The following is a 12,178-nucleotide window of genomic DNA, read 5'->3' as shown; positions in this document are numbered from 1 at the left end:
AAAATGGCGCAGCTGCTGTGGAAATCAGTTTGACGGTTCCTCAAAAAGCTGAACATAGAATTACAATATGACCCAGCAATCCCAATCCTAGGGAAGAAGTGAAGGCAGGAACGCAAACAGAAGCCTGGACACCAATGTTCACTGCAGCACTTTTCACAAGAGCCAAAAGGTGGAAACAACCGAAACATCCATCAACAGATGAATGGATAAAACACGATGTGGTTTATGTCCGTACAACAGAACATGACTCAGCCATAAAGAGAAATCACGTCCTGAGGCATGCCACAACATCAATGGACCTTGAAAACACCATGCTGAGCAAAACAAGTCGCAAAAGAACAAATACTGTATGATCTCATTTATATGAAATAAGCAAATATACAGAAATCCAAGATTATTATATATCAAACCAGGGGCAGGGGTTGTGGGGGAAGGAGGAGTTTCCTCTTAGGGGTCATCGAGGTTATATGAACAGTGGTGGAATAATTGGGAAAAGGACAGTGATAATAGTTAACAACATGAAGAGTGTAATCAATACCACTGAACGGTACGTGTAGACATTGTTGAAACGGAGAATGTTTTCTTGTGTATATTTTCAACACCACTAAAAAACAAAGGAGTGCACAGGAGTGCAGACAGGAAGCAAGTGTCTAGAAGGTAAAGCTCAGAGCAAGGACGTGACACAGGATTTGGTTTTCCTGGATGCTTAGCTGACCAAATGGTTTTCCACCAACAGCTCTCAACCTTGGCTTTTTACTAGAATCACCTAGAGGGTTCTGAAAAACACCCACGTCTGGGCCCCATCTAAGACCAATTCAATCAAAATCTCTAGGCTGGGGCCAAGGCATCAGGATTTTTTAGCTGCTCTCCATGTGATTCTAAGAACATGCACCCACGGCTGAGAATCATTGGCTGAGGGAAGCCTGGGATTGCTGCAGCCTGTCAGGAACCAGGAATCACTGACTTTGCTGAGGCTGCTGCTTCCATCCAATGGAACTCTTCTGAGTAAACTGCTTAGGAGCCTGGGTCACTGTCATACCCCTCATGTACGAGCAGGGGAAATGAAATGAAGTGAGCCAGGGCAGTGTATGTGTATGGGGGGGGCAACAGCAGGAGCATAGACTCCAGAGTGATGGAGTGATCAAAATACAATGCTCAAGTCTCAGCTTTGTCGCCCACAGGCTGTTTGATCTGGAGCAAGTTAAATTAGCTTCTTTGAGTCTTAGCTTCCCAATCTGAAAACTGGGATAATAATTGTGCCTTCCTCTCCGGATGCTGTGAGAAAATGAGATTCCCATATTTTTACACAAATAACATGTGTGTTGTATGTTTTTTTGCCAACTATACCCTCTCCCCAACCCAGGTATTTTACTAAGTGTGCTATGCTAATTATTTTTACAGCAACATGTAAAACATTAGCATAGTATTTACTAGGTGAGGGGGGAGGGTGTGTCTGGCAAAAAAAAAAGGGTATAACACGTGCATTATTTGCAGGAAAGTACGGTAGTGTGCTCCACTTGGTAAGAACTCTATTACTAGTAGCTCCAGGCTGCCCTTCCCAGTAAGTATTTACATCCTGAAGAGCAGCAGCTGTCTGCGGTAGGAACGTGCATGGTTTACCGACTTCTCAGAGATGGAAGGGACTGTGGGATAAAGGGTGTTACCCACTTAAGGGCACAGCTTTCCTGAGACTGAGAGACCTGGGTTCTAGGTCTAGGTTCTCCCTGAGGATTCATGAGGGCAGACAGTGGACAACGAAGAGGCTGGGATGTCACTGGGACCAAGTGAGCATCCAGGTCCTCCCAAGGAAGCAGCTCTCATGCGTGCCCCCCACCCACCCTCCCTGCCACCAAACACCAAAGGCAGGACTTGATCTGGGTCTGAGAAAGTAGCCCAATGGCTCTGGTTGAGGGACAGAAAGAGAGAGAGAGAAACAGAGACAAAGAGAGAGAGAACAAGGAGAGAAGACAGAGAGACAGAGAGAGAGGAGGAGCAGGAGGAGAAGAGGAAGAGAGGAAGGAGAGAAGGAGAGACAGAGAAAGGAGAAGGAAAAAAGAAAGAGCTCTAGAAGAAGCAGAAGAAAAGAGGAGAGAGAAAGAAAGAGGCAGATGCATTCAGGAGCCCTTACCGACTGCCTTTAAGGAGGCATACTTGTTGAGTTCTTTGCCAGGTGGTTGCTGTTCATAGGGGTTGGAGATCTGGCCCAGGTTGGGGTATGAATGCGGGTGGCCCATCTGCTGGAGCAGAGGAGAAGTCGGCACCGCGTTGTTCATCTGGGTGGTGTCTGGAAATGAAGAGACAGAGGAAGATGGTTACACCCACGGCAGAACCGTCTATCCACACACACCATCACCACACCCCTCAAAACCAGAGCTCTCCCCACGTTTGGGGATGAGAGTTGGAGAACAGCTCAGGGTGTGCAGAAACATCAGAAACAATGGACTCCATCATCTTGATTGGAGAGCAATAAAAAATGGATAGGGTGTTCTTCCAAGGTCACCTCAAAAGGCAAAGGATGTGCCCAGAACTTCTCCACTTCCCCCCTAAATTAACATGTTACAGTCTTATTATTTTAGGGGTTACTTTTGTTATCAAAACAATGTATGTATAAAAAGACGTTTAACCTTAGTCAAGAAAATGCAAGGAAGAACAACGATGAGAAGCCACTCCTTTGCCAAGAGATTGGCAAATAGTAAAAGGACTGAAAGAACCAGTTCTGGAAAGAAATTTGGAGTTGATATCTATGGAATTCTGGTAAATGGTGTAGAATGCATGCCTCAGAATTTTCCTATCTGGGGGCAAGGGGGTCCTTTAGTATTTATATGCCAATTCTCATAAGTCATTGGTTGAGGGCTGCTTCTGGGAGACATGAATTCCTTGGCATTCCCAACCTGCCACATTCCTAGGCAGCGTGGGCTCTGGTGACCAGAGAGACCCACAGTCAATGAGATGGAAGTGCTGGCAGTTGAAACTTAGGCCAGTGTGCACTGAAACAGAAAGGACTCCAAGGCTACAGTCACTCACCCCTCTGGCCACTCACCCCTCTGGTTTTCTACAGAGCTTCAAAAGAAATTTCAGGAGCCCTGATGGTGCAAGTGGTTAAAGCACTTAGCTGCGGACCGAAAGGTCAGCGTTTCGAACCCACCAGCTGCTCTGCAGAAGAAAGATGTGGCAGTCTGCTCCTGTCAAGATTTCAGCCTAGGAAACCTGGTGGGGCAGTTCCACTCTGTCCTATAGAGTCACTACGAGTCGGAATCGATTTGACGGCAGCAGGTTTAATTAATAGAAATTTCAGGCCGCAAACAGCCTTAGAAGTGCGTAGATAATGCCCAACAACATTCGTAAACTAATTAACTAATGTCTTAATGGCAGGTCTTTTCTTTTTTTTTCTTTCTAGAAATACAGTCCAAACACTAGCCTATCTAGTTAAAGAGCTGACCCCTCCAAGCCTACCATCCAGCCAGAGCCCTTTCTCCCAACTCTTTGCTCTGCCAGCCCCAGACCCCACTCGCCACGCTCACCCGTTTCCAAGCCTATGAGGACTTCAACAAAGAAAAAGAAAAAATCTGTCGAAATGTTCCTCACCACTTGGGACAGCCTTTTATATTATTAAACAGAACACTTAATATTCCATTATGAAGTATTTGCTTTGGGATTATTTCTCCCAAGTCCTCAGTGACCTCAAGGGTAGGGACTAGTTACTTAATTCAAGTGGCCATGACCAAGAGCACCAACCAAAGTAATCCCTCACCAAAGAAGAGAAGACACTGCCCCAAAGTCACGTTCCTGCTTTCACATTCAGAACCACGGGAAGCAAATTTCTGGCAGTTTGAGATAGCCATTCTGTCCTAGCTTCCAGGTGCTGAATATTCAGAAATATTGAAATCCAGTTTCAAGGCAGCAATCAAGAAAGATTAAACAGACATTTACAACTGGGCTTTTTAAATGTTACTGTCATTTTATTAGACAGGTATCTGGATCAGATCTGGCAACTCAGTTGCCCCATGATTTTTCTCACAAATATACACAGCTAAGAAGAGACAAAGGCATAGGTGGGTGGTAAGCCCAGGTTGGCATCCAAAAAAAGTAGACACATTGGGCAGTAAGTACAGTGCAGAGAGTGTATGATCTGGGTTGTAATCTGCTACTCCTGCTTTTGCCAACTTGAGAGGAGGAATACACACATGCACGTGTGTGCACACATACAGGCGCGTGCACACACACACATATAACTTTTTGCAGTTACGACCACAGAGGAATCCGTGGGACCAACGTCTTGCTCACAACACGAGAGGACAGTTTCTCTTCTCCGCACACCCTAGCCCTAGAGATATCTTACCCACCTCCATAGTAAGGTACTGCTTAAACAGACAAACAAAAAAAGTTGTCTCGAGTAGATTCCAACTCATGGAGACCCCATGTGGGCCAGAGTAGAACCGCACCATGGGGTTTCCAATTGCTGTGATCCTTCAGAAGTAGACCATCAGGACTTTCTTCAGCGATGCCTCTGGGTGGATTCAACCTGCCAACCTTCTGGTTAGTAGTCAAGCACTAAACCCCAATGCCTAAAGAAAACTTTCCCTGACTTGTTATAATTTTGCACCTTATTATGACCCTTAAGGTGCCCTGGTAGCACAGTTGTTAAGCGCTTGGCTGCTAACCAAAAGGTCAGAGGTTCGAACCTACCAGCCGCTCTGCGGGAGAAAGCTGTGGCAGTCAGCTCCTGTAAAAATTTACAGCCCTGGAAACCCTATAGCACAGTTCTGCTCTGTCCTATAGGGTCGCTATGAGTCAGAATCGACTCAACAGGAGTTTCTGATGACCCTTAGAAATAACAAATGAGGATCTGCTGCATGATGTCTCTCTGCTCTCCTTACCAAGACCAAAAAGGGGCCTCATATATTCGAGAAGCATTTTCAAAGGAAGTTAAGATGCAATCACTCTAATCAGAAGCACCTGGTAGACTTACACCAAGGTAACCACCATGTGAGTTCAGTTATTATGTGGTGTCTCTTCATCACTAGACAGAAAAATAAAATGGATGCAATTCAGATAGGGTCAATTAAGGTGAAAATGCTCAGTTAGAAACACCGAGAGAATGTTCTAAGCTTCTCAGCACAGAGAAGACAAGTAACAGCTATCAGAAACTAAATCAGCTGGGTTCATCCTGGAGGAAAGACAACACAAGTAACTCCTTCAAGGCATACCATGAGGAAGAACAGCAGAGAAAGGCATTAGATAGTCAAATAGTGTTTTGTGGACCATATATCATGTGCTAGGCACTTTGTAAAGAACTTCTCATGTAATTTCTCCTTTAATCCTCGTAACAACTATATATATACATACACACACACACATACAGATGCACATACAGTCATGCATTGCTTAACGTCCACTACATTCTGTAAAACAGTACGTTATGTGATTTGGGCATTGTGCAGACACCACATTATATACTTAGCAAAGCTACATGGGATACCTTGTGTTTCACTTCCAGACTGATACTTCTCCTTTGCCTCTTGCTGCAGCTATCACTAGCACTGGTTCTGATGTGCTTGGGAGCCATGATGCACTTCATGGTTAATATTTTCAAAAGAAAGTTAAACAGAGGGATAAGGCTACAATGCCCAAGAGATGTGCAATACATGAGATTGGATGCCGCCGCCTACGAGTCGAAGCATACACTTTTTATTTGTAAGTAGGGAAAGTTCACATTAAAATAACGATAGAAAGTACAGTATGGTACAGTACATAAGTCAGTAACATAGGCGTTTATTACAACTATCAAGATATATGTTGTAATTTATATATGTACTGTACCATTATACATCTGGCAGTGCAATCGCTTTGTATACAAGACACTTAAGATACACGTTGTGTGCGGGAAGCTGTTGTGTTTGCTACACCTGGTTACATGCGCTACATCCCGTTCTCTGATGGGGATTTCTGAATTCTATTATCATCTTATGAGGCCATGGATGTATATGCGGTTGGACGTTGCCCATACGGATGTTATGCGGTGCATGACTGTAGACACACACACACACAGAGTTGTTGTTAGCTGCCACTGAGTAGGCTGCAACTAATGGCGATCTTATTAACAGAACAAAATGTTGCCCAATCCTATGCCATCTTCACAGTCATTGGTGTGTTTGAGTCCACTGTTGCAGCTCTTGTGTCAATCCATCTTACTGAGAGTTTCCCTCATTTTCCCTGACCCTCTACTTTATCAAACATGATGTCCTTTTCTAATGATTGGTCTTTATATATATACACATATATACACATACATATAATAAGCATTTTTAAATGGTTTTAGATTTATAGAAAATTTGCAAAGATACTATAGAGAGCTCCCATGTACCCCACACTCAGTGTCCCCTATTATTGACATGTTACACAATAGTGCTTACATTTAATGAAACAATATTGATACATTATTATTAACTAAAATCCATACTTTATTCATATTCTCCTCGTTTTAACCCAACGTCCTTCTTCTGTCCCAGGATCCCATCCAAGCTACCACACTGCATTTAGTCGTCACGTCTCCTTAGGCTCCTCTTGGCTGAGACACTTTCTCAGACTTCCTGGTTTTTGATGACTGACAATGTTGAGGAGGACTGGTCAGGAAACATCTCACAATTAGACTTTGTCTGATATTTTTCTCACGATAGGCCTGAGTTATGGGTTATGTCATTCTCGTGACATCATTTCAAGGGCACATGCTCTTAACATACCTTCTCACTGCTGATGTCGACCTTGGTCACCTGGCTGAGGTAGTGCAGGTTTTTCCATTATAAAGTTACTCAGTTCTCCCTCTTTCCATACTGTATTCTTGGAAGGAAGTCATTATGCGTAGCCCAAACGTAAGGCATAGGGAATTATGTTCCACCTCTTTGAGTGCAGAGTATACACATAAATTCTTCGGAGTTCTTACGCACAGGAGATTTGTCTCTTCTCATCTATCTATCTAATCTATCTATTCAGTCGTTTATTTATATCACAGTGGGCACATTTTATACTTTAGGCTATAATCCAATACTACTATCTTTTGCTTCTCAAAGTGTTCCAACTTTGGCCATTGGGAGTTCTTTCAGTTGGCTTCTGTGTCCCTTTAACATACCTTGATCTTTTCTTTTTTTTTTTTTGGTTCTTTGAGCACTTCTTACTTTCTGGCACTATAAGATATTCCAGGCTCATCTGGTTTATTTCCTTCCCCAGTTCTAGAATCAGTCATTTCTGGAAAGTTGTATTAGAAACCAAAATCTGGGTGCTAGGTGTGACTGTTGCTTCTAGGTCCTCTCAGCAGACAGAGCAAGGAAATATACGTGTGTGTACTTACCCCCATATCTATAAATATTCCTATATGCAACAATATGTATCTGTATTAAACTAAACATGAGTTCATACTGGTGTCGTCTCCAACTCTAGTCCATTCGCACATGGATCATTCCAGCCTCCTCCCCTTGCTTATCTGCAATCTCCCACACCAACAATGAGAACCCTGGCTCCAACCATCCACCATCCATTTACTTGAATGTTAATTCTAGTTTACATGCATAACAGTCAGAACTGTTAACCCATGCCTCGGTGGGAAACAATTTTATCAACCAGAGTACAGTGATTAGGGACAATGTATTTTTCCAATTATTACTGAGCTTTTCTCTTTTGTCTTCCTGAGTACACAATCTTTGCCCTGGACGGCCCAGGGTATGCCTGGGTAAACCCGTTGCTGTCCAGTCAATTCCAGCTCATAGAGACCCTACAGGACAGAGGAGAACTGCCCCATAGGGTTTCCAAGGAGCAGCTGGTGGATTCCAACTGCCAACCTTTTGGTTAACAGCTGAATGCTTAACCACTGCACCACCAGGGCTCCATAGGGCCTGGAAATTAGTATTTATTACAGAAGAAACAGACAAAAAATGATGTTGACGATAATGATGAAGAAGGTGAAGATGTACTTACATTCATAATAAACACCTGTACAGGGTTATTAGATATCAGGCACTGTTCCACATATTACCTAATCTACTCATCCCAAGTGACCCTACGAGATACTATTATTAATCCCATTTTGTAAGTGAGAAAACCAAGGCACAGAGTTTTGTAACTTGTCCAAAGTTATACCACAAAACCAGACTTTGAAGCTTGCAGCCCCACTCCAGAATCTGCACTTTTAAGCACTTAACACCCTGACCAAGTTCATATTTAAATGTCTGGCATTCAAAAAACGATTCTGCAGCCAGACAATAATGAACTTTCCAGTCATGCTATTGTCTTTACGAGGGCCTTGTTCTGTTTCTAAATCCCTTCATCTCCACTTTTGAGCATATTAAGGACCACACTGGGTTGCCAAGACCTCAGAGCTTTTAGCGAGGGTGGACCAGACAGGAAAAGGGATGGGAAGCCTGACTCCCGGTTCTAGGAGATTGTGGGAAGGAAAAGAAGAGACAGATGGAGGAGACCAAGATCATATCACCCAATTTGCCTCTTGGGGCTTCAGATCCAGGTTAGGGGAAGAATGTTGGCGAAGCTGAGGAAACTGCCGGGGGCAGGGATCTCTTGCCTTGCTCCTGTTTGGGAAGAGCTCACAGTGAAGAAGCTGTGGGCCCTCATGGGGCAGCTGAGCCAGTTAAGAAACGGAGTGGCATGGTCTGACCAAAAGATTGCCTAGCTGACATTCCCCAGTGATCCTCAGATTCCAGAGAGCATGAGAGCAGGGGTCCTAACATGGAATCTGCCACAAATCTCCTTTCCCTCCAGAACAGATGGTTACCACAAGCCCAGTCAGACAAGTCATGTACATAATAAGGTCACACAGAAAAGCATATTAATCATGTTAAAAAAAATTAGCCCCATTTCAATAGATATTATAATCCCATTGGACAGGTAAGGAAACCAAAGATCAGACAGGTTCAGTGGTTTGCCCAGGGTCACACAGCATGTTGGTAACAGTATTAAGATTTGATCCTGGGTTTGTCTGATGGCAAGACTGGTATCCACAAAGCTAGGCTGCCCCTAGGATGGACCAGGAAGAAGAAACTGGAGGTCAGGCAAGAACATTCTCTATGGAGAGAGATGCCTCTACCTTGAGTACCTTCTTTCTTCCTATAAAATATCCCACTCAGATGAGGAAATCACAGAATGCATCCATGCTTTTTTCCCCCCTTCTTATCTTCTATAGCTCACTGTTATATCCAGAGAACATGCAGGCCTCCGCCATCCTGAGAATCCCCTTACTTCCTGTGGAACCCACCTGTTCTCTGACCTCTGCAACTTTGGTCATCCATCCATCCCTGTTCACATATTTGAGCGCCTACTGTATGCTAGGCATTATGCTTAGCTTGCAAGTCCAAGTTCTCACACCACTCACTAACTAGAGGAATTCATAAAACTCTTCCACAGCTCTTTCAACACTCCGGAAAGACTGTGTACTTTGGCCTGGTCCATGAGGCCATACTGGTCCTGCCCATTGTCCTCACTCATCCCCACTCTTCCCAACACACTCTCTGTGCCCCATGATATAACCTCAACAGTCTCTCTTCATGGACAACAACACCATCCAGGGTAACATAATGAAATAAGAATGGGGCTTTGAGTACGTTCTGGATTCCAATTTTCCCAGTTGCCAACAGCATCTTTGGGTATGTTTAAGGGGTTGCCATGAGTCGAAAATGACTTGACAGCAACTAACAACAACAACATGTAGACTTTCTGAGCATTAGTCTTCTCAGCTCTAAAATGGGACCATAATAGCCCCGTCATGAGCTTCCTATGAGGTTTAAAGGTAACATGGATACCACACTTTATCTTCACCCCTGAAATACAGTGAGCATTCGATATTTGGTAGCTAAAGCCTTCCTGTCTTTAACTCTCCAGGAAACCATGTCAGCATGATGAGGTGGCCATGAAAGGAAGAGGCTGTTGGGTTTCCATAAGGCATTCTCTGGGTTTAGAATTCTTGGGCATAATCCAGATTATTCCATTGTCTCAAACACTGGACCAATGAGAGGAACTAGGCAGGGGATGCCTCTGCAGGGGCCAAATGCACTGCTAATCCTCATAACAAAAAAAGCGAACAGACTCTCAGAAATCACAAAAGAGCTCTGGCTTTTAGCTCTATTTTCTCTTCTTCTCCTTTCCCAGCCTTTACGCCCAGCATCCTTTCTAAGGGAGAACCCGAAAATTATAGTTTAAAAACCCATGTAGCTATTTCTCTGGCCATAAGCAAGAAAAAAAAAAAATCCAGTCCAACTCAAAATTACCCTAAATTACGTGAAAAAATGAAGTGGCAAATGTTGTGTTATGTGTATTTTTACAATAAAAAAAAGAGAGATAAAGAAAAATAAATTACCCTGAAATTTGTCAAAGCAGGCTAGGATCCCACCAGAAAAGGTTGGTGTAGAAAAAGAATTAAATTAAATCCATGTTACTGAATCTTGGAGGCAGAGGGACCAGCAGGGATTTGCAGTGGAGGGGGGAAAGAAAACAACAAGAACCCACACGTCTATAATTATAAAACCCTTCGCAAATGCAGCATTTGTATTACCCAAGGGTATACATCTTTAAGCATGAAAACATTTTTTTTTTTTTTTGACCATTTAGGATGGGAATATTTTAAAACCGGAGTTGTTAAACAAATATTTACTTAATGCTTACTTTCAGCCAGTTGTTTTATGCTGGCTCTGGGGAAAAGAGATTCATTTCAAAGTCTCAGGTTATGCTCCAAGAAGGTTACAGTCTAGGATGGAAGGTCGACCAGCAATAAAACAGGTGAGGTGGAGGACAGTTACAATCAGCGTGGTTGGCGCCATGATACAGTGAAATACAGGGTTCTGCAGAAGCACAAGACAGAGGCACCTAATGCTGTTTTAGAAAGTAGGGGGACCTGCTTCACCTACATTTTGAGAGAGAGAATCAAAGAGAGGACCAAGAAGGGGAGGAGAACGTTTTCAATTTGAAGTAGCATCATGTATACGTTCAAGGACTTAACAATCCTTGGGATCACTTCTGGAACAGCACATCTTTAAGGTAGTTTAACTCACTACCCTACTACCCATCTGTCAGTCTGTCATACTGTAGTGGCCTGTGTGTTGCTGTGACGCTGCAAACTATGCCACCAGTATTTCAAATACCAGCAGGGTCACCCATGGTGAACAGGTTTTATCACAGCTTCCAGATTAAAAAGAAAAGCCTGGTGGTCTACTTCTCAAAATGAGTCAATGAAAACCCTATGGATCACAACAGAACACTGTCCGATATGGTGCTGGAAGATGAGTCCCCTAGGTTGGAAGTCACCCAAAATACACAGTAGCTGCAAATGGGTATAAGCATAGCAACGATTGTGAAGATGGCGCAGGACCAGGCAACATTCATTCGGTTGCACGTGGGGTCCCATAAGTCTACAGCAAGTAACAAAAACAACTCACTACCGATGGCTCAGCATCATGGCTATATACACCAAAGGCTGTTTTATGCCCACAGCAGCCATCTCCCCAGAAGTCAACTTCATGAGGGAGAATAACAGTGGACGCTTGCCCCTTGACTCAGTGGTCTCAAGAGTATGGTGGGTGTTCACTTTCTGTTCCTTCTTCTTCACCTGCTTCCTCCTCCACCTCCCTCCTTCTATTTTGTAGCTGTGCTTTGTCCTCTGACTGCTCATCTACTTCATCAGCCTTGTGGTGAGGAGCAGCCAGCTCTCCCGGCTGTCTTCATTACTAGTCCTAATGTCTTACGGGCTTAGAAACTAGATACCCAAACTTGTTGAGATAAATTGTAAAATAACAATTAACCATATATAAGAATAGTATTTTCATCTGCAAATTGCTCTCCTTCTACTTCTTTTCCAAGCTAGCTCTGAATCCTTTTACAGGTCTCAGTTTAAACATCACATCCTCCAAGGAACCTCCCTAAGCCCCATCCCATCATTAAATATACCTGCAGGTCTCTCTACTTCCCTTCTTGCACCCACATCAATACTTTTATTCATTTTTCAATGCTTGTTTTCCACACACCTCCTTGAGGCAGAGAATATGTTCATCTCCTTCATCGCTCCATTTCCAGTGCCTACCCTATTTCCTAAAGAGCCCTGGTGGCACAGCAGTTAACCCTTTGGTGATGCAATTATCTTCTGCTTTAAATTTCTTGTTGATACCATGTGTTTCCATTAATGGAA

The 12,178-nt window shown here is 43.5% G+C and overlaps 1 protein-coding gene across 2 annotated transcripts in view; it reads right to left on the bottom strand.

Annotated features, from left to right (window-relative positions):
• Positions 1-12,178, bottom strand: part of SHISA9 (shisa family member 9) — a 320,165-nt gene that overhangs the window by 26,824 nt on the left and 281,163 nt on the right. The window contains exon 3 of one of the 2 annotated variants that reach the window (XM_012554673.1): positions 2,125-2,284. In XM_012554673.1, coding sequence (XP_012410127.1) covers positions 2,125-2,284 — 160 coding nt within the window. The remainder of the gene's footprint in view (positions 1-2,124; positions 2,285-12,178) is intronic. The other variant, XM_004373266.1, reaches the window with a different exon arrangement.

Source organism: Trichechus manatus, unplaced genomic scaffold (genome assembly GCF_000243295.1).
Source record: "Trichechus manatus latirostris isolate Lorelei unplaced genomic scaffold, TriManLat1.0 scaffold00024, whole genome shotgun sequence".
Taxonomy (NCBI): domain Eukaryota; kingdom Metazoa; phylum Chordata; class Mammalia; order Sirenia; family Trichechidae; genus Trichechus; species Trichechus manatus.
Note: the sequence above shows the minus strand (reverse complement) of the source record. Positions and strands in the feature narration are given on the sequence as shown.